Source organism: Hemicordylus capensis, chromosome 2, assembly GCF_027244095.1.
Source record: "Hemicordylus capensis ecotype Gifberg chromosome 2, rHemCap1.1.pri, whole genome shotgun sequence".
NCBI classification, from domain to species: domain Eukaryota; kingdom Metazoa; phylum Chordata; class Lepidosauria; order Squamata; family Cordylidae; genus Hemicordylus; species Hemicordylus capensis.
In genome coordinates this window covers 184,774,945-184,800,149 of record NC_069658.1, presented here as the reverse complement: position 1 = coordinate 184,800,149, position 25,205 = coordinate 184,774,945, and the positions used below count along the sequence as shown (strand labels likewise).

Genomic DNA, 25,205 nt, shown 5'->3' with positions numbered 1-25,205 from the left:
TCCCCTAACTGAGAGACAAACAATCCAATTAAAGGGCTCCCAAGACTCTGGTTTACTGAACTTTCCTCCCCTTCTCCCCCTGATCCTTTCAAGACACAACTCTTTAGAGAACAAGTGTATTTAATTGAACTATGAAGGGCAAGGAATCTGCCACCCTTTGTACCTGGAAGTGTAAAATCCAGTTCTAAGGGTGTTTCTTTAATTTTTTTTACAACTGTCTCTGAAGTGTCCCTATTCCAAAGTGGCAGAAGAACTGTTTGTCTTTCCTTTTGTCCCACAAGAAGAAAGAATAAGGATAAATAATAACAGAGAAGAAAAGATCTTCTGGGCAGAGGAAAGAAAGATTAAAAAATATTTTAGCAAAGGGGAAAAAATTGCTCAAGAAGGAGACAAAGCAATTGGAATAAAACAAGGAGAGAGCGAACAGGGCCTTAGAACTGGCAAAACAGAAGGCCTGTCCCTTGAGCTGGAGCAGGACTGAAAGAACTGGGTGGGTTCTCCTTCCCAGACTCTTAAAAGTGTCCAGCCTCTGGCGCACATGGGAAGGATAATCTACACGAGATGTCCTCATTCGGCAACAGAGAAAGGACCTTATTCACAATTTCTGTTAGGAAGTTGGCAGACAACTCCTTCCAAATCCTGAGGGGTCATCTAATTCTCCTTCAAGATTCCCCCTCTGAATGTGGACACTGGGCCTCAAAGGCTCAGCTTCCTGACTGGCTCTCAGGTACATCAGAACCCCTGGTAGATTTCTGCTTTATTCTCCTCCAGGAGCTACATATGAATCAATGGTAGCTGGACCCAGCACTTCACTGTCCACATAAACATTCCCACCTCATCTTTCTGCTCCCCACACACTTGTTTTCCATTCACATATCCATGCTTCCCTCCACATGACCAATCCTTCTCACATAGGCTTTGAGAAGCACCCTGTATGCCCAGCAGCCTGCATGTGAATTCTCAGTTTCCAGGCAGCACCATTTCCTTTCTTTCCTGATTTGGTCTAGCCTGTGGCCTACCATTCCTGCATGGAAATGAGGCCCACCTGTGTGATGCAGGCACCAGTGAATGCCACGATGACGGCCACCACGTTGACTGTGAGCTGGAACTGCAGGAATTTGGAGATGCTGTCGTAAACGTTGCGGCCCCACATCACTGCCCTGACAATGCTGGAGAAGTTGTCGTCTGTTAGGATGATATCAGAGGCCTCCTTCGCCACGTCAGTGCCTGCTATGCCCTAGGGGATGGCATAAATACATGGTGGGTACTTTTTGGCAAAAAAAAAATTACTACCTGCTCCCTCTCTGTGGTGGGATGGACATTCCAATCATCTGCCAGTCCCACTGATGCACAAGGGCCAAGTCAGCAGTTCAGCGTGGCGCTGCTTCCTCAGGAGCTTGTGCAGATTCTCCTGTCATCATCCCGTCAACCAGAAAGGACACTCAGATGAGAAGTTTGGCTCTATTGGCCACCTAAATGTCATTATCTTTCCCATGGTCCCAGTGTTAAATGCTATACAAACATGTCAACCTCATATTTTCGCTCCCCAAATACATCCATGCTTTCCTCCACATGCCCATCCCTTCCCAAACAGGCTTTGAGAAGCATCTTATATCCCCAGTGGCCTGCACGTGATTTTCCAGTTTCCAGGCAACACAAGCTTTACACAGTCATTATGTTGTACAGGCATTACATGCCCCACCTTGAGGACCCCATAAGAAGTATCAAATTAATCAGCCAATTTGTTTGAAATAATATGAAATGATATTCAGTGGTAGATCTCTAATAATATAGATCAGCCTGGGTATCACAGCCATTTTAACTGTATTGACTTGATAGGCCAATGCCTGTCACTTGTTTAGGCCTGTTTTGGCAGACAGTAGGGGACCCAGGCTGGTGCTAATTATATCTTTCATAATTTTGGGAATTTTAATCTTCAAGTTTTATAGTTTTTGAGGCTGCCATTTATCAAATTGCTGCCTATAATCAGACTGATCCAGTTCTGTCCATTCAGATTTGGTCCAACTAATGTTATAGACCAAGACCACTCCAAATAAATTAATCACCTGGAGCCGTCTGGGTATTGATCTAACTGGGTTGGAAAGCCTTAGAAGCACATTATCAGCATAAAGCTGAATCTTAATTCATAATTTCCAGTGTTAATTTTGTCGGTCTGAGGATTTTGCCCAATGCCACACACAAGAGGCTCTCAGGAATGATAAAAAAGGAACAGGAACAGGGGAATCTCTTCCCGCCCTTTGCGAACAGACTGGTCATTAAGGCCAGTCATTAAGGCCATTGAGTTATTACTTTAGAGATGTGGTCTTTATAGTCAGTTTTAACTACTTAAGGGCAGCTCCTGGGAAATCAAATTTCTCTAACATTCCAAAACAAAAAGGCTATGATATCAAATGGCTTTTCCACAACTAATTATAAACTACTCTTGAATCAGAAGGAGTAATTCTATCAATGAGAAGCTGGACTTGATCTGAGTCCTAGCGATTCACAATGAATTCTCTGTGTAGGAAGGACCCCCATCAGTTTTCTTGCTAAAGCAGTCAACAAGATCTTTGCATCAACATTAACCAGTGAGATGGGTTTATAATTTGCACATTCTAATGGAACACTGGCTTTAGGATGACTGGAATACATACTTGATACACAGTGCTGGGCCATGAGAATTTGCTGCCTGGATTACCAATTTGTGCCCCCTCCCTCCCCTTTTTGTTTCCCTGTTAAAATCACCCCACCCACAAATCTTCCTTTCCTTCCTTATCTCTCCCCCTTCTTTTCTTTTCTATTAGCCAGGGAAGAGGGAAGGCAACACGGTGCCATTCCTTCTTTTGTAGGCCATCCATGGCTGGAGAAGATGCTGGGTAGGCTGCAGTGCTGCATCTTAGAATGGGCCAGAATCTGTCACCTGAAGTGGTCCACTTCACCCTCTGTTTATACATAGTACAAGTGAACACTCTTGCCAAGTTCCCAAGGGGGATTTCCCCATGGACCATCACCAACTGCAATGAAAGTATTTTGCACTAGCCCATGGGGAAACCATCAGAATCAGGAGCTTTATCACTACCAAGATCCAAAATTGCCATTTCAATTTAGCTGTGCATAGGCTGTGGTAAAGGAATATTTCCTCTGGGACTGGTCCAGGGTTGGAAATTTGTAATAATTGTAAAAACTGATCAGAATTTCAGCCTTTGGTGTTTTCTGTGCCATACATTGTGTAGAATAAAAGTTTCAGAACTTTTCAATGAGTGCTGATTGCATGTTATTGTATGTCCCTGGTGGAGTTCTAATGATATGAGTTTCTTTGGCAGTTCAAAAGACACACAATCTATGTGTTCTATATTAAGGGCATTAAAGCATGGATATAAGGATAATGGATATTGATTCCCTTAGCCACAAGCCCCACTGAGGATGACTGGCTGACCTGAGAAGTCAGATATAAAATAGAGACAGCAATGGGGTTGGGTTGGAAGTGGCCTTACTGCATTCAGTTCAAATGTACCTAATCCCACACAGGTCAAGCTCTGAAAAAACAAACCTGAAAACCTGCAGCAGAAGCCGGTTGTGCACAGCACTGATTGGCTGGTACCTGTGATATCACTAAGACATCTTTGTATCCCCAAATCCCCTGAGCATTTGCACAATATTTTTTTGTCTCTTAATTGATAAGGTAAAAAGTGAAAGGATAAATAGAGAAGTGTACACACATGCCCTTTTTAAAAAAAGTAGACAGCTCTACTTTTCTACTTTTCTAAAAGCATGGAGGAAGGGTCAAGATTGAAGGCTAAGCCAGTATCTGCCATTTCAGTTATGAAGCTAGGGGGAAGCCAGGCTTTCTTCATGATTGTGGGTGCTCTTTTTACATTATGTCTGTCTTATTTTATTATTTTTATTTTTATTTATCATATCGATATACCACCTGATATACTCATCTCTAGGCAGTGTACACAATCCAAATTATAATATAAAAACCAAAAGAAATAATTAAAACACTTCCACAGAATAAAACAATTAAAAACAAATCACAGATTAAAACTATTAAAATAATTCCACAGGATAAAAACAATTAAACAGTTTAAAATTAATTTTAATTAAAAGCCTGAGAAAACAGGTGTGTCTTAAGGGTATTTTTAAAAGAAATCAGAGATGGAGAAGCTCTTATTTTGACAGGGAGTGCATTCCAAAGCCCTGGGGCAGCCACAGAGAAGGCCCGGCCCTGAGTCACCTCCAGAAGAGCCGGTGGCAACCGTAAACGGACCTCCCCAGATGATCTTAATAGGAGGCAGGGTTCATGACAAAGAAGGTGGTCTCTTAAATACCCTGGATCTAAGTCATTCAGAGCTTTATAGGTAATGACCAGCACTCTGTATTCTCTCCTAATCCCTGTGGTGTGGATTTCCCTGTGGATACAAAGGAGGAAATTCAGTTCAGTGTTTCTTACCATGGCAAAGCCCACATCAGCCTTCTTGAGTGCTGGTCCATCATTGGTCCCATCACCAGTGACAGCAACCACTTGGCGCTGCTCCCCAATAGTGCTGTCAATTATGCCTTTAAGGACAAGAATGTGGGTTAGCTAGTAGTGACTGGTCTATAAATCCAAATAAATACTTGTGACTTTAGAGAGATGTTTGTGTCTATATGTGGACAAACTTTCATAGACAAGCTTGTCTGCAAATCTGGATACTGTATTACTTTCAGGAAATGACATCCAGACACCAGAAGTCCTAGCTCTCACCACCACAATGCTGCTGTGTCCTGTCTGTCTTAGGACAAGAAGGTTAGCAATCTTTTACCTTTTACCAGGGTATGTTTGTCTGTGGGTGATGACCGAGCCAGAACCCGCAGCTTTGGCCAAATTTTGTCAAGGCGTTCTTGTTCAATCTAAAGTACAGGAAGGCAGAGAGAAAAAGAGCTACTTGGTAACAGACAGAACAGGGACCACACTTATACAATTTCTCAAAAGAATGAGGGGCAGGTTCAGACATGGACCTTCATCCCTTCATGAGTGGAACATGAAGTGATAACTTGCATGTGTGAATGGGTGGTCACAGATACAACACTATCTTTCAGATGATTTCAAATGCAATGCTTTTCATTGGCATTAGTTCACACGTATTCAGATTTTTGTGCTATAGCAGCTTCTCTCTTGGGACAAACAGCAGTTGCAGAGTAGGGTGAAGAAGGTTTAACCTGCTTCCCTAGCACCATGGTCCCAATGCAGGCCACAGTTTCCTGTGGCTGCTATTAAAAAGAAAATGAAAAAGTAAAAGATAAAAATACAATTATGCATTTCCCACCACATCTAATTTAGCCTGCACTTCCATAATTAATTAATTAATTAATTAATTACATTTATATAGTGCCCCATCCAAATGGCTCTGGGTGGTTTACAACAATAAAAATAAAACCCACAAATCAATCATTTTAAAAACAATCATTACAGAACAATTTTTAAAACAGCACAAAACCATTAACAATTAAAACATTTAAAACAGTTTAAAAACCCTGGAAGGCCAGGTTTTAAGGGCTCTCCTGAAAGCCAACAATGAATTCAAGCTACAGATTTCTGCTGGGAGTGCATTTCACAGCCCAGGAGCAGCTCCAGAGAAGGCCCACCTCTGAGTTGCCACCAGATGTACTGGTGGTAACTGAAGATGGACCTCCTTAGATGACCTTAATGTGCGCTAGGGATCATGCCGAAGAAGTTAAGGACTGGTTCCCACATGCATTGCATGAAGATCATTTGATTACTCAGTACTTGACAACTTGCAGCTGAATATGTGAAAAGCATTATTCTGAGGCAGTGGTTCTCAACGAGGGTTCCTTCAGATGTTGCTGAACTACAACACCCATCATCCCCAGCCACAATACATTGTAGCTGGGAATGATGGGAGTTGCAGTTCAGCAACATCTGGAGGAACCCTGGTTTGGAACCACTGGTCTGAGGGGATGCGAATGGTGTATTTGTGGTGCGTGATTTGAGTTGACTCACTCACACATGCAAGTCATCGAGTAATGAACACACATAGGTGAATGAGCCCTGATGGCTCCACTTTCTCTATTCAAGTGAGTGAGAGAATGAGAACCCAAGTGCTTAGAGCAACAGCACTCTTGATTCCCAAAATGTCTGCCATTTGGACAAAGTCTAGAAGGAAAGCCACTGTTGAGAACTACCCCCACCCCCCAAATACTAGATGCTGTACTATCCCTGATAACTAACTCTCTCTCTCTCTCTCTCTCTCTCCCTCCCTCCCTCTCTCTCCCTCCCTCCCTCTCTCTCTCTCTCTCTCTCTCTCTCTCTCTCCCTCCCTCTCTCTCTCTCTCTCTATATATATATAAAATAAAATCCAATACCTCCCCCTTTTCATTACGTATCCGTCGATTGAACTCCTTTCCTTCCAGGCACAAGAAGTCCTCCCCTGGCTGGATAATGCCACATTTGGCAGCAATGGCCCGGGCTGTGTTGATGTTGTCTCCTGTCACCATGCGGACAGTGATGCCAGCACGCTGGCATTTGAGGATGGCATCTGGCACCTGCAAAAGAAACACAGGATCAATAAAACCAGAACTATTCATTTTCTACATTTTAGCATGCTTGTGGAACATTGCACCCCCACACTGAACCCTAGAGCTGGCACAGAATTAGATTTGGAGTCCTGGAAACCATAGCCTTCAATTTTGAAGACACAGGCTTCCCTTAGTTTTTAGTTGGCAATGGCATGGTTGTGAAGATATTTTTGATAATATGTTCCAGTGGAGCTAGTACTCAAGTTTAAAGAATTACACAAGCCTCCACAGGAGTCGCACCTTCCATCTTAGAAGCTCTTATTTTCCGATGTGTTGGGACTTGTGATTACTGAATTACAACAAGCATTCTACATGTGTTCAGAGGTGCACTCTTATGATCATTTCACATATTCCACACCACTACTGAAAACAGACTCTGGGGCTATAAGCCCTGGTGAACCGTGATTCAGATTAAGTCCTGAATGGAGCTTGGTGGCCAGCAAGGCCATACATCTGATTACATTCCCCTATCTACAACGCCTATTGCACCTGTGAAGTGTCTGTTAGTATCAATCTGGACTGTATTATTTCTTCCCATACATGTCACCGGAAGCCATTAGCTGAGCAGGGTTTTTGAATCCAGGTTAGGGCTGCTTGTGATAAAAAAATACTCAGAATTCAGCATCAAAGGAATTCAAATTCTGTGGCATGTAAAGCTATCCTGTATAAATGAATCAAATTAAAGAAATACGCACACCCACATCACTTAATGTTGCACTCATGAAGGGATTAATTCCTGTTCCTGACCACTGAAAATCTTATTCAGAAATTTCTCTGGCTTCTGAGATTCCAGCAGATATATCCCATATGCTTCAACAGGCCTTTGCAGCCATAAGGACTTGACACATGTTTTTTCTCCTCCTCTAATGAAAGCAAAGGTTCTCAGGAAGTGAATTCTTTGTCCTGTCCTGTATTCTGCACCTTTTCTGCTTCTGCAGAACTGCAGCATAGTCTTGACAAAGTCCAATGCTTTATCCACTATATCACACTGCCTGTTCAATCTTTTTTTTTTTAAATAGACAGGACAGAACTCAGAGGCAGTGTTCCCTCTAATAGAAATTCTCAGGTATTGTGGACTATAACTCCCATAATCCCCAGCCAAAGGCCATTGTAGCTGGAGATGCTGGGAGTTGTAGTGAACAGCATCTGGGGATCCCTGTTAGAGGGAACATTGCCCAGAAGTCATCTCTGTCTCAGTCACAGGGTCAATAACAGGAAAAGAACTCAAGATCTAGAACCTGAGACGAATTTCCTTTCCCCAGATACGAACTTCTGTTGCATCCACCCTTCTCCCCTCTGATCCTAGGGAGGAACAGATCCTAGGGAGGATCAGAAATCCAGGAGATACACAAGTTTAAAAAAAAAAAATCACAGAAAAGCCATCCGAGTTCACCAGTTACCTCCGGCCGCACGGGGTCCTCAATCCCCACTACAGCAATGCAGGTCAAGTCTATCACAATATCATTCTCGTTGTCCCATTCGGGCTCCTTCCCTGCTGGGAAATCGCGGTAGGCTATGCAGATGGTTCGCAGCCCATCACACGCCATGGGCTCTATCACCTTCTTTACCATTTCATCTCGGTCGCGGGGTCGGAAGCTACGCAGCTCCCCATTGCTATTTAGAATGTTGGTGCACCTGGGGAAAAGACGCAGACACAGTTTATATATTTCAGTTTTGCCACACATAGGGCTTGTTCACATGATAGCTTCATGCTCCCAATTTTTGAACAGGAGCTGTTCATGCTCCTAATTTCATGCTCCAGCAGGTGGGGAGCATGATCATTTGCTAAGCATCAGCTGGGTAAGAAAAGTACACCCCACCTAGATTCTGTTCCCTGCTTCTGAACGAGGTAGGAGGAAAAACCATCCTACCCAGCTGATTCTTAGCAGATGATCACACTCTCCAGCTCGTACCTTGCTTTTTACTCACACATGACCAGAAATTGGGAGAGAACACAGCTACCGAAGCTGGGTAAGATGCTTGTCCTACCCAATCAATGGTTGTGTGAACAAGCCTATTGTATATGATGACTCACTCTACCAGACTTTGCATTACCCAACACTGAAATACATTAACATTGGGGGTCAGATTGATTTGGTAAAGGGATCCCATATATCCAGTGTTCCAACAGTTACTGGAGGCAGATATTAGGGATTTGTGAAAACCCTCCGAGAAAGATTGCAATTCCCAAACTTGGCTGCCTGTTACACTTGCCACATCAAAAGTAGCCTAAGTCAGATTCTGACTACTGAAAATATGGAAGGCTCCTCCAAAGACAGACAGAGAGGCTTGGAGGCCCTCCTAGGGCCCCTGGACACCTTTCTCTGACCCTTGTTGATCTCTGCTGATCTTATCTCTGCTTAGCAGCTAATTATTCATGCTCCTCTCCCCTCAACCCCTAAGGAGAAGAAGTTGTTAAAATAAGAGAAGACAACAGAGACAAACAATTTCCAGACCTGTGAGTCTGTAGCAGCAAAAAAAAAAGAAAAAAAAAGGAGTTCTTATGGCACCTTAACGACTAACAAATGTATTGTAGCTTGCGTTTTCCTCGAGTACAGTCCACTTCATCTGGTTCATGAAGTGTTACCTCAGTTGGCAGGTATATTATATACACACACAAGTATAGAGAAAAATAAAGGAACAAAATCTAAACAGCATGCATGCAGCTGCTGCGTTCCAGACAAAAGAAGCACAGGCATGTGTGTGTGTATGTGTGTGTGTCTGTGTGTGTGTGTGTGTGTGTGTGTGTGAGAGAGAGAGAGAGAGAGAGAGAGAGAGAGAGAGAGAGAGAGAGAGAGAGAGAGATTAATTTATTTCCCCTCACTGATATCCCCTTCCCTCTGGAACACTCTGTGGCATCTGAAAAAAAATGCCCCTGAGGGTCACATAGCCCTCAAGGACATATTTTCAGATGACACAGGTGGCTGCAGAAGGAAGGGGAGTTTGGTGAAAATTACCTCTCTGCCCATGCAAGCACCAGAGCACACATGCATCCTCTGTTACATATGCACCTTGTTAGTTAGAAGTCAGTAACAGTTCTATGTACATAAGATAAGCACAGTGACAATTCACAACCACAGTAATTGGTGATAACAAAAATCCTTCTTGCTCAGTTAATTATCCCAGCAATGTGACAGGAATCCATTACCCCAATTAAAGTCTATGTAAATACAACCAAACCTCGTGATAAATATTAATTGAGCAGTCTGACTCTGTAGTTTCCCTTTGAAGTTCCCTTCCTGAGGAATGGTGACTTTCAAGTCAGCATAAACAAGGGACAGAAAAAACGTGGCTAGGGCTCTAGGATCATCACAAACATTCTCTACCTATCTCCAGGAAGTTTTTCACACAGGGCTTTTAAAGCCCTTTAACTCACATCTCCTCCAGAATGGAGGGGGTGCATACACATATTGGCCAGATTTACCCCAGAGTCCCTGCGAGTTATTGGGGAACAGTTCACACACAATTCGGGTTTTTCACAGTGCATTAGAGTGTAGCCTGATTTATATCCAGGGTTAAAAAATCTGCTATTTGTGCTGGTTTTTTGGGACAACTTCAGGTTCGCAGTAAAGCCTCCCAGCAAACTCGCGGTAAAGCCTGCTGTGTGTAAAAGTCCCAGGAGAGCCTTCAGAATTCCCAACAGCCAAAGCCAGGCTGACACAAGGCTTCTTTTGATGTGGAGAATGTAATGGCCACCCAGAGACCTAAGTTTGGGCGGGGTATAAATTAGATAGATAGATAGATAGATAGATAGATAGATAGATAGATAGATGAATGAATGTGTAGTCAGGCTCTTACTGAAACTCCTTATGAAAACCTCTTACTGAAATGTGTTGGAACCTGAACATTTCCTCTCACAACCTACCAGGAATTTAGGCCTGGTCTACTCATGCAGCTGAATGAGGTGGCATTTTGAATGGTATTTTACAAAACTCTCTGCATGTAGAAATCTAGCACCTCGGGGAAAATTCTTCTCACCTAGCTCACTCTTTGTCATGCTAGTTTTCTATTTCCAAGGAGTTTCTTTATGCAAGAGGGCATTCAAAAATAGTATCTTCCACCTGTACTCTGAAGTGGCCTTGCCCATTCTGCCACCTCGGAGCTCATTTTGCTGTACATGTAGATCAGGCTTAAAAAGGGAAGAGGCTAAAGGAATCAATTGGCTTAGATAAGTAAACTCATTGGCTTAAATAAGTAAAAGCAGGGGAACAGCAGAAGCAGCTTCAGGAGGTGAGCAAGGTTTTCCAAACCAAACAATATCTAGCCTTTCCCCCCTTCAAATGAACTAACAGGAGGAGGGGAGATTTTGAGGGGCTGGTTTCTCTTTAAGGGATAAGTCCTAGTCTGTGTGTGTGTTATTTGCCAGGGCTAGCAAACTCCTGTGTTTTCATTTGACCCTGCCTGGAGGGGGTGGAGCCATCTAGGGCTGTGGGAGGTCCCATATTCCTTTGAGATACATCCGGCGTCTCTGTTTGAAGCCTACTCTCTACATAAGAGGTGAAGGCCCGAAAGCATAGCCAACAGAGCATAGCGGACAGGGATAGCAAACAAGACATTGGAGTTTTGCGGGAGTTTAGCGGGAAGTGTGTCCGGGAGCCTGGAACAAGCCCCTGTGATCACAAGGAGCCCGGTGGAGAAGAGAAGGTAGGTACAAATTCCTTCTTCATATAATTACTGATCTCTCCCTCAATTCTTGAAAAAGGCTGTTTGGACAGTTAAATAGCTGACCATTACAGCTGAGACCTATCCTTCTAATAAACGATCTCTAAGTACTGTAAACAGCCAATAAAACCAGTATGAAGATAGAAAGTCAGCAGGGGAGGGGGCACTTCCCAGTGTATTGCACAGTGCCACATGTATGACTATTTGCTCCATGGGCAAATAGGGTCATGCGTGTGTGCTTGGTGGAGCTCCTGGCTCTCAGGGAACAAGTTCGTTCCCTTGAGACCAAGGTGGCAGATCTGGAGAAGCATGCGGACAAGACCTTCAGGGACGTGCTAGAGGCATCCCACTCCAGGGCTGAGAGCTCCTCTGCTGTCAGGGAGAATGAAGGTCTCGGGGAAGGAGGACAGCAGTCTCAAGAAGAGGGAAATGCTCCTTTAGAAGAGACCCCTTCCGTGGAAGATGAGCCCATATCCTCTCGCATAGGAGATACACCTCCGGGGGGTGGGGGCCTCCTTGGAGTGGGCAATTCAATCATTAGAGGTATAGAGAGATGGGTTTGTGATCTGCATGTTGACTGCACGGTGACTTGCCTGCCTGCTGCGAAGATTGCGGACATCACATAGTGTCTAGATAGGCTGTTAGGCAGTGCTGGGGAGGAGACAGCTGTCGTGGTGCACGTCAGCACCAATGATGTGGGGGAAATGTAGTCGGGAGGTCCTGGAAGCCAAATTTAGGCTGCTGGTAGCATATTGAAGTCCAGGATCCCCAAGGTAGCATTCTCAGAAATGCTACCTGTTCCACGCGCAGGTACAGTGAGACAGGCAGAGCTGAGGGGTTTCAATGTGTGGATGAGACATTGGTGCCGGGAGGAGGGGTTTAGATTTGTTAGGCACTGGGATACATTTTGGGGCAAGCAAGGCCTGTACAAAAGGGATGGGCTGCACTTGAACGAAGATGGAACCAGACTGCTGGAGCTTAAAATCTAGATACGCTAAATGACTGTGCCCTATAACAGCTAGTCATGGAACTAACTGTTGGTCATGGAACCAACCAGAGAGAAGGCGACGTTGGACTTAATTCTGAGTGGCACCCAGGACCTGGTATGTGATGTCAGTGTCATCGACCCTTTAGGGAACAGTGACCATAGTGCGATCAAATTCAGCATATATGTGGGGAGAGAATCACCAAGGAAGTCTAACACAGACACTTGAATTTCAGAAGAGGAAACTTCTCCCAAATGAAGAGTATGGTGAAAAGAAAGCTGAAAGGGAAAATCAGGAGAGTCACTTTGCTCCAGAATGCATGGAGTTTATTCAAAACCACAATACTAGAAGCCTAGTTAGGTAAGGTAAGGTACCAAAAGAAGGTAAGGTACCACTAAGTCCAGGAGGATGCCAGCATGGCTAACAGATAACATCAAGGAAACCATAAAAGGGAAGAAGACTTCCTTCCGAAATCAGAAGGCCTGTCCAAATGAAGAGAACAGAAAGGAACACAAACTCTGGCAAAAGAAATGCAAGGTGACAATAAGGGAGGCGAAAAGAGAGTTTGAGGAACATTTAGCTAAAAGCATCAAGGGGAATAACAAAAACTTCTTTAAATACATCAGAAGCAGGAAACCTGCCAGGGAGGCGGTTGGACCATTAGACAATGAGGGAGTGAAAGGGATTATTAAGGAGGATATGGAGGTTGCAGAGAAGCTAAATGAGTTCTTTGCATCCATCTTAACAGCAGAGGATATTGAGCATATACAGGTGAAACTCAAAAAATTAGAATATCGTGCAAAAGTTCATTAATTTCAGTAATGCAAATTAAAAGGTGAAACTGATATATGAGATAGACGCATTACATGCAAAGCGAGATAAGTCAAGCCTTAATTTGTTATAATTTGCGATGATCATGGCGTACAGCTCATGAGAACCCCAAATCCACAATCCCAGAAAATTAGAATATTACATGGAACCAATAAAACAAGGATTGTAAATAGAACAATATCGGACCTCTGAAAAGTATAAGCATGCATATGTATTCAGTACTTGGTTTGGGCCCCTTTTGCAGCAATTACTGCCTCAATGCAGCGTGGCATGGGTGCTATCAGCCTGTGGCACTGCTGAGGTGTTATGGAAGACCAGGATGCTGCAATAGCGGCCTTCAGCTCTTCTGCATTGTTTGGTCTCATGTCTATCATCCTTCTCTTGGCAATGCCCCATAGATTCTCTATGGGGTTCAGGTCAGGCGAGTTTGCTGGCCAATCAAGCACAGTAATCCCATGGTCATTGAACCAGGTTTTGGTACTTTTGGCAGTGTGGGCAGGTGCCAAGTCCTGCTGGAAAATGAAGTCAGCATCCCCATACAGCTCGTCTGCGGAAGGAAGCATGAAGTGCTCCAAAATCTCCTGATAGACGGCTGCGTTGACCCTGGACTTAATGAAGCACAGTGGACCAACACCAGCAGATGACATGGCTCCCCAAATCAACACAGACTGTGGAAACTTCACACTGGACTTCAGGCATCTTGCATTGTGTGCCTCTCCATTCTTCCTCCAGATTCTGGGTCCTTGGTTTCCAAATGAGATGCAAAAGTTGCTCTCATCAGAAAAGAGGACTTTGGACCACTGAGCAACAGACCAGTTCTTTTTTTCTTGAGCCCAGGTAAGACGCTTCTGACGTTGTTTGTTGTTCAGGAGCGGCTTGACAAGAGGAATACGACATTTGAAGCCCATGTCCAGGTGTGGTGGCTCTTGATGCACTAACTCCAGCCTCAGTCCACTCCTTGTGAAAGTCCCCAACACTTTTGAATGGCCTTTTCCTGACAATCCTCTCCAGGCTGTGGTCATCCCTGCTGCTTGTGCACCTTTTTCTTCCACACTTTCCCCTTCCACATAACTTTCTATTAATGTGCTTTGATACAGCACTTTGGGAACATCCAACTTCTTTTGCAATTACCTTTTGAGGCTTTCCCTCCTTATGGAGGGTGTCAATGATGGTTTTCTGCACAACTGTCAAGTCAGCAGTCTTTCCCATGATTGTGATTCCTAATGAACCAGACTGAGAGACCATTTAAAGGCTCAGGAACCCTTTGCAGGTGTTATGGATTGATTAGCTGATTGGAGTGGGACACCTGGAGCCTAGACTGTTGAACCTTTTCACAATATTCTAATTTTCTGGGATTGTGGATTTGGGGTTCTCATGAGCTGTATGCCATGATCATCACAATTATAACAAATTAAGACTTGACTTATCTCGCTTTGCATGTAATGCGTCTATCTCATATATCAGTTTCACCTTTTAATTTGCATTACTGAAATTAATGAACTTTTGCAGGATATTCTAATTTTTCGAGTTTCACCTGTACCTGTTCCTAAACCAGGCTTAGATGTGAAACTGCTGACCTCCTTGCTAAAATATATAACTTATCCCTGCAATCAGGCTCTGTACCGGAAGACTGGAAAGTAGCAAATGAATCAGGGAAATTAGAGGCTGGTTAGCTTAACGTCCATTCCAGGAAAATTGATAGAAAGCATCCTCAAGAATAAAATTGTAAAGCACATAGAACAACAGGCCCTGCTGGGAGAGGACCAACATGGCTTCTGCAAAGGTAACTCTTGCCTCACGAACCTTTTAGAGTTCTTTGAGAGTGTCAACAAGTATGTGGATCAAGGTGATCCAGTTGACATAGTATACCTGGACTTCCAAAAATCTTTCGACAAAGTTCCTCATCAAAGACTCCTGAGAAAATTTAGCAGTCATGGGATAAGGGGACAAGTACATGTGTGGTTTGATAACAAGTACATGTGTGGTTTGATAACAAGAAGTAGGGATAAATGGAGAGTTTTCACAATGGAGGGAAGTAAGAAGTGGGGTCCCCCAGGGATCTGTACTGGGACTGGTTCTTTTTAATTTTTTCATCAATGATCTAGTAGTAGGGGTAAGCAGCAAGGTGGCAAAATTTGCAGATGATACCAAACTCTTTTGGGTAGTAAAATCTAAAACGGATTGTGAGGAGCTCCAAAAGGATCTCTCCAAACTGGGGGAGTGGGTGACACAATGGCAAATGCGGTTCAATGTTGGCAAGTGTAAAGTGATGCACATTGGGACGAAAAACACCAACTTCAAGTATACGCTGATGGGATCTGAGCTGATCTTGGGGTTGTGGTTGACAGCTCGTTGAAAGTGTTGACTCAATGTGTGGCAGCTGTGAAAAAGGCCAATTCCATGCTAGGGATCGTTAGGAAGGGGATTGAAAATAAAACTGCTAATATTATAATGCCCTTCTAGAAAACAATGGTGCGGCCACACCTGGAGTACTGCGTACAATTCTGGTCACCACATCTAAAGAAGGATATTGTAGAACTGGAAAAGGTGCAGAAGAGGGCAATTCAGATGATTAGGGGCCTAGAGCACCCTCCTTATGAGGCAAGGCTACACCTGGGGCTATTTAGTTTAGAAAAAAGATGACAGTGGGGAGACATGACAGAGGTCTATAAAATCATGCATGGTGTGGAGAAAGTGGATAGAGATAAATTCTTCTCCCTCTCATATAACACTAGGGGTCATCCCATGAAATTGATTGTCAGGAAATTTAGGACCAGCAAATGGAGGTACTTTTTCACACCAGGGGCGTAATTATAATAGGGCAAGGGGAGACAGTCATCTGGGGGCCCACTGCCTGGGGGCCCCCCAGAGGCAAGCCACATGACTGACTCCTCCAGCCACACACCTGCCCGGGCTTCCTTCAGTTGTATTCATCTTCCAAAATTGATGTGGGCGTTAAGACCTGGAGCTACCAGAACAGCATGTCTTTCTCTAGTACCATTAAATGACTTGCATCATCCACAATTTACAAAACCTTAAAAAAAATAATTTAGGATGATGCTGTATTGTAGCACAAAGGAGATATCTATCTATCTATTTTACTATGCTTTTTGTTACCACTATTCAGCCTCATTTAAGATTTCTTTACTTCATGAGCTGACCTTCAGTGAGTAGGGTGCATTTTAAAATCTTTTCTCTGGGCCCACTCCAACCTTGCTACACCCGTTTCACACAACGCATCATCAACTTGTGGAATTCTCTGCCACAAGATGTGGTGACAGCCAACAACCTGGATGGCTTTAAGAGGGGTTTGGATAACTTCCTGGAGGAGAGGTCTATCATCAGCTGCTAGACAGAGGGCTATAGGCCATCCCTAGCCTCAAAGGCAGGATGCCTCTGAGTACCAGTTGCAGGGGAGTATCAGCAGGAGAGAGGGTATGCCCTCAACTCCTGCCTGTAGGCTTCCAGCGGCATCTGGTGGGCCACTGTGTGAAACAGGATGCTGGACTAGATGGGCCTGGGGCCTGATCCAGCACGGCTGTTCTTAAGAAGACATATGTACTTGTAAACATATATACTTTTCCAATGAAATCAATGGGACTCAAAAGTGCTTAATTTTGGCTAGACTGTGGCCAATCTCTCTCTCTCTCTCTCTCTCTCTCTCTCTCTCTCTCTCTCTCATCAAAGCTGAACATTCAGGGATTATCCCAATAGAGGCATACCCCTACTGTTGCCAACCCTGACTGAGGCTATTCCCCTCCACCCCGCAAAAATCCCAACATTTTTCACAATATCAAGCCTTTAAAATCTCCAGGGTTGCTTTCAGTAGTCACCTGCTGGAGATTGATGCCAATTCCAGGAGACTCCAGGCCAGTCCTAAAGAACTGGCAACCCTAATTGCAGGCCTCCACCACAGCTGCCTCCCTGTGGTTTTCCCTGTGGGGAAACAGCCCAGGAGGGAAATGGTAAGTCCTCCCCCCACCCGCCCCCCAGTACCATGGTCAGGTGGGAGGGGGGCACAGTTGCTCTTTATCCAGAAAAGGACACTTCCAGTCTGCTTCTAAGATGAAGCTTGTATGTTAATGATCGGCTTAAAACAACATGCCGTTTGGCCCTAAGTGTGTGTATGATACTGAAGCAAGGTTTTAGCTCTCTGAGTGAACTCTGAGGCAAGGACGTTCGGTTTATTCAGGGAACACGAAACTTTACCTCACAAAAGGTAGAGCGGACTCACTTTTTGAGGACGATTTCAGAGGCGCCTTTGCTGAAGAGGCGGTAGCCACCATCGGGCATGCAAGTGACAGTGCTCATGGACTTGCGGACAGAATTGAAGGTGTAGACTTTGTAGAGCTTCTCCTCAGGGATCTGTTCGCGCACAGGCTGGTAGTCACGCTGCAAGTTGACCACAAAGCCCAGCAGGGCACACTCTGTCTTGTTGCCTACTTGGCGTGGCAGGCCCCCTTCCTGCTCTGGAGGCTGAAGGAAGCACAGAATCAGAAAGGAGAGCCCTGCTCTCTAGTTCTCCCAACCCCATCAATTTTCTCTGCCAAAGTGTGTGTGTGTGTGTGGCGGGGGGGGGGGGGGGCGGCTCATGCTGAATTGGGGAACCCATGAATTCAACCCAGCAATAAGTTATAAATCTGAGGGCTAAACCTCCGACAGGCTTAAATGGCTTAAAAAACAAACAAACGTATATACACACTGCTTCTGTCTGCATCAGCAACAAAAACCAGCTTGTGATAAAAATAAGCTATTAAAAAGGTTTCATCATCATTTCATCTCCTAAGACAACTCTCGGAATTGCAAGGTAGGCTAGAGCTCTCTAACAGAAGTGTGTGTGTGGGGGTGGGGGGGGATCACCCTTCTCACCAAACTACAATTCCCAGGATTCCCTAGGGGAAGCCATGATATTTAAAATGGTATAAAACCAATAGAAGTATGTCAAGTACTGGTGAGGGGAGTTCACTGTTTGCCATGCCTGCGGCTTACCTCTCTGCATCCCCTAAGGGCGGAGGGGAGGTTGAGAACCTCTCACACTTTTGCCTTTCACATTGTATTTTTTAAAACCCCTGCTAACTTGGCAAAGAGGCACCTTTTAACATGGTGATCCTCTTTTATTTAGCAGGGGGAGAGTAACTGGCCCTCTCCACCCGCAGGACAGTATCTCCAGTGACTGTTACTGGTGTCTATCTCAGGTTTCTTTTTAGATTGTGAGCCCTTTGGGGACAGGGAGCCATCTTATCTATTATTTTTCTGTGAAAACTGCCCTGAGACATTTTTGGAAGGGCGGTATAGAAATCGAGTAAATAAAATAAAATAAAATAAAATACATACATACATAATTTCATTTATATACCATCCATCCAAAATGTCTCAAGAGATTCAAAAATTGGCTCCCTCCAGTTTATACATCACTGGGGCAAACCTGCATTTAAAGAGATGGGTCTATTGCCATCACATCTAGTTAGCCCTCAGCAAGCTCACTGCAGCATATGCTCACCACCCTTGGGCCTCTGCACATCAGAAATACAAAAATGACATGAAAATATATGACTGTTGCCTCAAGACCAACTCCTTGAGGCCTTCAAGCAAACAGACACTTAAGTCACATGGCTGGAAACAGGGAGATAAATCAATGCAGTCTGACCCTGGTTGAGGCCTCCTGCTAACACCAGCTAGCTGGTGCTGCATTTCAGGAAATAAATTGTCTAGTAATCATCTGGTCTTCTCTGCTGTTTTCCAAACTAAGGGAACATTACATTCACTGCCCCTCAGAAGAAAGTGGGAAGTACGAGTCCCTTAATGACCAGCAAATTTTCCACCCAACTGCTGCTTGGCCAGTAAATTAGTAGATCAAGAGAGATGCCAAAGTCCTCCATGATCTTTGTGAGTTCTGTTCCTCTGAGTTCTCTCCTAATACCCTATTTGTCATTTCAAAATGGCAGCCACAGACAGTATCGTAGCCCCAGCCCATCTAGCCTGAGAGTTCGGTGGCATGGAGGATTCATCACTAGACAGAGGACTCCCACTCACTAGTATCTTGGTGGTGTAGGCACTGTTGATGGCGATGGCATGCACCAGCAGATCCAGTGTCTTGGGTGTCAGGTTGCTGGGGTCAGGGGTCTCCTTGTAGTGAGTGTCACCCATGTAGGACTGCACAACGGTCATGCGGTTGGTGGTGAGGGTGCCTGTCTTGTCTGAGCAAATGGCTGTGGCATTGCCCATGGTCTCGCAGGCATCCAGGTGCCGAACCAGGTTATTGTCCTTCATCATTTTCTGCAGTCAAAGAATTATTTCTAAGTGTGCGGTTGTACTTAGATGCCTCCTCCTGACTGCAACTAGTGGACACTGTGCTGAGGGCACAGCAGAAGAAGAACGTGGAAAAGTTTAAAAGGCTTTCCAGCCCAACCCCCTGCAGGATTATCAAATCAACCCCATTCTCTGATACTGGGTTCCCTCCTTGCCTTCTCTGTACACGCCCCCCCTACACATAAACAGAACAAACACTCCCCACCATCACCACTTCCAAGTGTGCCTTCTTATCAACCTCTGCTGGAGCTTCAAAAATGAAGAGGGACTGAAGAAGACAACTTTTAGGGGTGGGCCACTCCAGAGGGTAGCAATCCTGATTTTGCCAATCAGTTGTTTCAGAGACAACCTCTCTAACTAGAAGAATACCAATTCTGCCAGAGACAGGAAATATTATTCTCACCTTGACAGAATAGGCTAAGGAGATAGTGACAGCCAATGGCAGGCCTTCAGGCACGGCCACCACCAGGACGGTAACACCGATGATGAAGAATTTGACTAAGTACTGCACATAGACGGGGGTGCACTCGGCCAACCACGTCCGGCCTTGGACAACAAATGTCTCAATAACAAAATACAGGACTAGGATGATGACGGTGAAAGCTGACATCACCAGGCCTGTCAAGAGTGGGAGAAGAAGAAAGAAACAGATAGTTGTCAGGAGTAACAGCTGGACCTCTCTCAGAGCATATCTCTTGCCAAAGACCCAAACTCTCACTTAGCACATTACAGGTATCCACTGCTAAAGTGAGGACTGATGGGAGCGGGAATATCTCTAGAAAGTGAAAAAGCAAAGCAGCCAGAAATCTATAGAAACTTAAGGGCTGGATAGGTGGAGGGAAAGGGGATCAGAGGGCAATTTCATTCAGATCATTTCCAACCTCTGTTACATGGCTTCATGCTCTCCTGGACAGTGGAAACCTGAGGCAGCTTTTAGAGTTTACATTTACTTTTGGAGGAGAGAGCATCGGAGACTTGTGGATTCTGTTGTAATAATATATTTATTATTTTAAAATGTGCAGCTTGAGCAGAAATGACAGAGGGGCAGAAGCAAGTCTAAGGTGGGCAGTACGGTCCATCAGTAACGTCTGTCCAATATCTGGCTTCTCAACCCTGTTTCTGACAGTCAACTACAAAACTGCCACTATTTCTCTTCATACATACACTCCCTTTGCCCTTTCCCAAATCAGGTAAAACTGGTTTACAATCTTCATCTTAGTAGGAGAGTGTCTTTATTCCAGACATTTGGAACAGCCAAGTCCCGAGTGTCCTCCATCAATGATCAGAGATCATGCCAAGCATTTGGGGAAGGCAAAATACTTTGCATACAGAGTGTCCTGGCTCACCACACAAGGCTGATGGCAGAGGTAGGTATTGTTGGGCAAATGCAAAGAGCCTGGGACCCTCAAAAGGGCCCACTGCTGATCCCAGCGACCACCTCTGTGCCCTTTGGTGGAGCAACTTGAGGCCCATCCTGATAGAAAGGGTTCCAGGGAGAGCAGTTTGCTAAGGGCCCCCTGATGCCTTGAACTCCCCCTGTAACCACAATGCTAGCAATGGACAAAGTTCTCAGAGGTGTGTGTGTGTGTGTATGTGTCTGACATTTTGGCATGGCTGCCTCCAAGAATGTATGGGGAAAGGTGCTATACACAGGACTCTGTGTATGCTCAGAACTCATCTTCCTCAGAATCTGCTTTCTTTCTTTTTCCCAAAAGGGCAAGTTCCTAGTCCTTATGATTACACTAGTATGCTTGCAAGTGTGTGGGCAACACCTGCTGAAATCTCAGTTGCCAGTGGGGTGGGGTGTTGGAATAAGATTTCTAGTGTTCATAGGCAGGATGTCTGTGCCTAGGACACTTTGACCCCTCCCAGCACTGGCAAAATCTGATTACATTATGCAAAATAGTAAACATTAGATGAAAATAATGCAAAATAAAAACATAGGAAGATGTGCTTCATTTGCATAATTCTTACAATTTGCATAATTTAGATTTTCTGGACAGAGAATGTATTTATTTTTTTAAAGACCAAGCTTGGAGTCCTGGCTCTGGTTGCCCATCCCATAAACAAACCCATTCTGGATTAGGACCATTTCTCTTCACCCCAGTATGAGGAGCACCTCCAGGTTCTATGGTGTGATATCACACTATACCTGCTTTTCCAATTTGCACAGCCAGTTTGGTGAGCTTCCCCTGCAGAACAGATTTTTCTTTTTTTGGCACGCTGGATTTCTTCTTCTCCCGCTCTTCCATCTCACCACCCTCAGCACTTTTCAGGGGTTGCATCTCCATGGCGACTGCTCCATCCTGCTTTTTGGCTGCACAGACAGGGAGCAAACACTGGTTCGTCCATAAGTGGAACATTCCTGCCTCATCCTGGACCCAAGGTAATCCTACTACTAAGGTTGCAACTTTTGTTTTTACTGACCCTGCTCCTGTGTTTTTTAAGGTCCCCTCACCACAGTAAAGTTGTGACACTGAGTCGGTGTCGACTCCTGGCAACCACAAAGCCCTGTGGTTGTCTTTGGTAGAATACAGGAGGGGTTTACCATTGCCATCTCAATATGAGATGATGCCTTTCATCATCTTCCTTTATTGCTGCTGCCCAATATAGGTGTTTCCCATAGTCTGGGAAAGATACCAGCGGGGATTCGAACCGGCATTTTCTTGCTCCCTAGGCAAGTTACTTCCCCGCTGTACCATTAGGTGGCTACCTCTCAGGAAAACTTCACCTAATTTCAAAGTACTGTTAAAGGAACAGGAGCAGGGACGGAAAGAAAGATGAAAGCCCTCCCAATGATTCTGACCTAGAGGGATTATTTCCTTTGTATTGCATCTGATGCTACCTTGTTGATGCTTTACTTCACTGGGGTAAAGTGAAATCCGTCCCTGCTAAGATACAGTGGTAGAGTGGCTTGCTGGTTTCCTAAAGGAATGGTTTCAAATCTCCCCAGTTGAGGGCAGCATATGCACAAAAAGGCATTGAACATACGTCTCTTATTGCAACACACACACCCGCCTTACTCAAATTCATGTGCACAAAAGTTACCCAAAGACATACGCAACCGTACTCATGCACTCTCCTCACACACCAATGTCTAGCATGTAGAGATTGTAGGGCACATCTATGCTGCAGTCTTAAACTGGTTTAAATATCATGGCCTTTGCTCTGCCAGTGAACTCTGGGAACGTTAGTTTTGTGCGGGAGAGAGGGAGGAATTTTCAGCAGAGACATCTCATCCCTTTCACACAAAGCTACAACGCCCAGGGTTCCATAGAGAGAAGCCATTCTGCTGTAGTGTGACTGGAGGCAAATGTATGGACATGCAGCTCCACTTCACACAGTGGGTTTAGGAAAGCTTAAAATGGATGCACTGTTTGACACTTTTACTGACTGGCACGCATATGTGTTGAACTAAGATAATATGTTCTGAACTAACATAGGCACATGAGCATGCGTGCATGCACACACACCTCTCTTACTCATTTAGATTCCAGAAGCAAAATACTGCCTTGATATTCCAACATGCATTTTGACAACACTCTCCCACTGCCCTTTGCACAAAATGCTTATTTCCTACAAACTATCATTTCCATTTCATTCTGTCTGTGACTATAGGCTCCCAAGTATCCAGCCCATTGGTTCCCAACCAGGGTTCCTCCAGATGTTGCTGAACTACAACCCCCAGCATCCCCAGCCATAATAAATTATAGCTGGGGATGCTGGGATTTGTAGTTCAGCAACATCTGGAGGAACCCTAGTTGGGAACCACTGATCCAGCCCAATGCTGAGGTCCTCAAATCCTTGCTTTTAAAAACCCCAGCCCTTTAACTATCTGGGGAAATAATTTGCCTGCTCTGGACCATGGTACTTTCCCCCATATGTAAACAGTAAGCAGGGCCGTTCACATGATCATAATTAGACAAGCCTCCTCCCCTAATTCGGGACTCGGTGTGAGTGCTCCTGCTTGCCAACATCTGTCAGCTAAAACCAAGGCTGGAGGTGCTGTCCGTGATCGTGTGCTCAGCAGCAGTAGGGTCAGAGGACTTTTCCTCCTACCTCATTCAGCAGCTGGGTACAGCTGCTGGGTAGGAGGGAGCCCTCAACCCAGCTGCTGCCTGGTACACGAGCTTGGTTTTAACTGATAGGCAATTGGCAAACCAGAGCACTCACAGCTCCAGAATTAAGGTAGGTAATTATGACTGTGTGAACTGCCCTAGTGTTTCCATCATTTGCCAAATCTGCAACCAATGTTTACTGTAGGTTGTAGCATCCTAACCTTGGTCATTCTGAACAGTGTACTTGGTGGACCCTCTTAGGATGACCAGAGGCGTAAGAGGAGAGCGCTCTTCTTCCTTTAACAAGAATTTGGGCACGTGCAACTTTGCTGGAGAGCCTTCATCTGCACAGCTGCTACAGCTACAAGCACTAGGGTGGCCAAGAAACCAGGAAGCAAACAAAATAGCAAAGCTGGTTTTAATTTATTTTGGCCAAGTGCCATAAAAAGCAAGGGGGTGAGGCTGCTTCCCACCTCCAGCCATCTTTTTTAGTTGTACACCTAAGGCAAAGAGCCGTGCTTGAATTATAGGGGAAAGGCGAGGGAGGGGAGGGGAGGGATCCTCAAAGAAATCCACAATCCCAACCCCAGTCCCTCCCAATTCTAGCCAAATCATGCCCTCCTGTAGCCTTCTAAACAGAGATACTAAGGAGGCCATCCATTACAAAAGGCCTCCTCTGACCTTCCCCCTACACCCAAAATTTGAGTAACAGAACTGATTCTGTGCTGGGCTCTGCCCCTGGACCTGCTCAAACCACTGGCTTCTGTCTCCCACCTGCCAATAAATGCTTAACTCCACCTGAGATCCAGCAAAATTGAACTGGGCTCTATCCTTGCTTCTACCTTGAGGATCTCTCTGGGCTCTGTGTCCAAATCCCACCCAAGACACCAGGAATTTTTTATTTCAATAATTAGCAGCCCTAACAAAAGCTCTGCCTTCCTTTGCCTCCAACCATCTGTCCTTAAAACAGACCCATTTTCTGGATTCAACACACATGGTGGCTATGGCTTATGAATCTCAAATCTGGTTGTTACCCCCCACTAAAGGCAGAACTAAAAAGAGCAGGTGCTCAAGGAGTGTTGGGAGCATCCTGGAATTTTACCTTTGTTTTGATTATTCTCCACTGCCCCATCCTGTTGCTTCCCTACAACAGAAAAAGGGAACGACAAACACAGGACGCTTGAGAACAGACAACACAGCACCAGCACGGCACACACATACTATGGAGAGCATGGGTGTCAACAAACAGGAGATTCCGCCCCACCCCACTCTGTTCCATGGGAAGACCCCAGCCCAGGGGGCTTCAGAAGGATGCAGGCACAGCCAGAGTGTCTGTGGGGCTGGGAAAAGATGGGCCTTCTCACCTGGCTGTCTTTCTGAGCCAGCTGGCAAGACTGCTGTTCCACTCCATGCCCCCACCCTGGGCACAGGCCAGGCTGAGCAGGAGGAGGGAAAAGTCCTCATCGATTGTAGAAGTGAAGGGTTTGGGAGATGCTTTGGGCATAATATATATTTAGTTATTTCAAGATATGCAGAGGACAGGTGCATAGAGAGTGCAAAATGTGCAGAGCTGGGTGAAAAATGAAGCATGTGCAGACACTGCAACTGATGGCAAGGTCTTTACTGGTGTATTAGGTGACATGCATTGAGGAAAGAACATCTTGCCTACAGAAGAACTAGCTTCCTAGAGAAGCGCATTAGACCTCCTCAATCAGACCCTCTAGAAGGCAACTAGGAACATCTGCTGAACCTTTGGGGCTGTGAGTTGAGGTATTTATGT

The 25,205-nt window shown here is 44.9% G+C and overlaps 1 protein-coding gene across 6 annotated transcripts in view; it reads right to left on the bottom strand.

Annotated features, from left to right (window-relative positions):
* Positions 1-25,205, bottom strand: part of ATP2B3 (ATPase plasma membrane Ca2+ transporting 3) — a 156,927-nt gene that overhangs the window by 32,600 nt on the left and 99,122 nt on the right. For 4 of the 6 annotated variants that reach the window (XM_053298108.1, XM_053298103.1, XM_053298106.1 and 1 more), the window contains exons 8-17: positions 24,528-24,569; positions 21,520-21,684; positions 19,771-19,985; positions 19,092-19,334; positions 17,293-17,534; positions 7,980-8,214; positions 6,367-6,546; positions 4,806-4,893; positions 4,454-4,560; positions 1,046-1,237 (exon numbers count right to left, since the gene is read on the bottom strand). In XM_053298108.1, the coding sequence (XP_053154083.1) occupies positions 1,046-1,237; positions 4,454-4,560; positions 4,806-4,893; positions 6,367-6,546; positions 7,980-8,214; positions 17,293-17,534; positions 19,092-19,334; positions 19,771-19,985; positions 21,520-21,684; positions 24,528-24,569 (1,709 nt within the window). The remainder of the gene's footprint in view (positions 1-1,045; positions 1,238-4,453; positions 4,561-4,805; positions 4,894-6,366; positions 6,547-7,979; positions 8,215-17,292; positions 17,535-19,091; positions 19,335-19,770; positions 19,986-21,519; positions 21,685-24,527; positions 24,570-25,205) is intronic. The other 2 variants (XM_053298105.1, XM_053298107.1) reach the window with 1 other exon arrangement.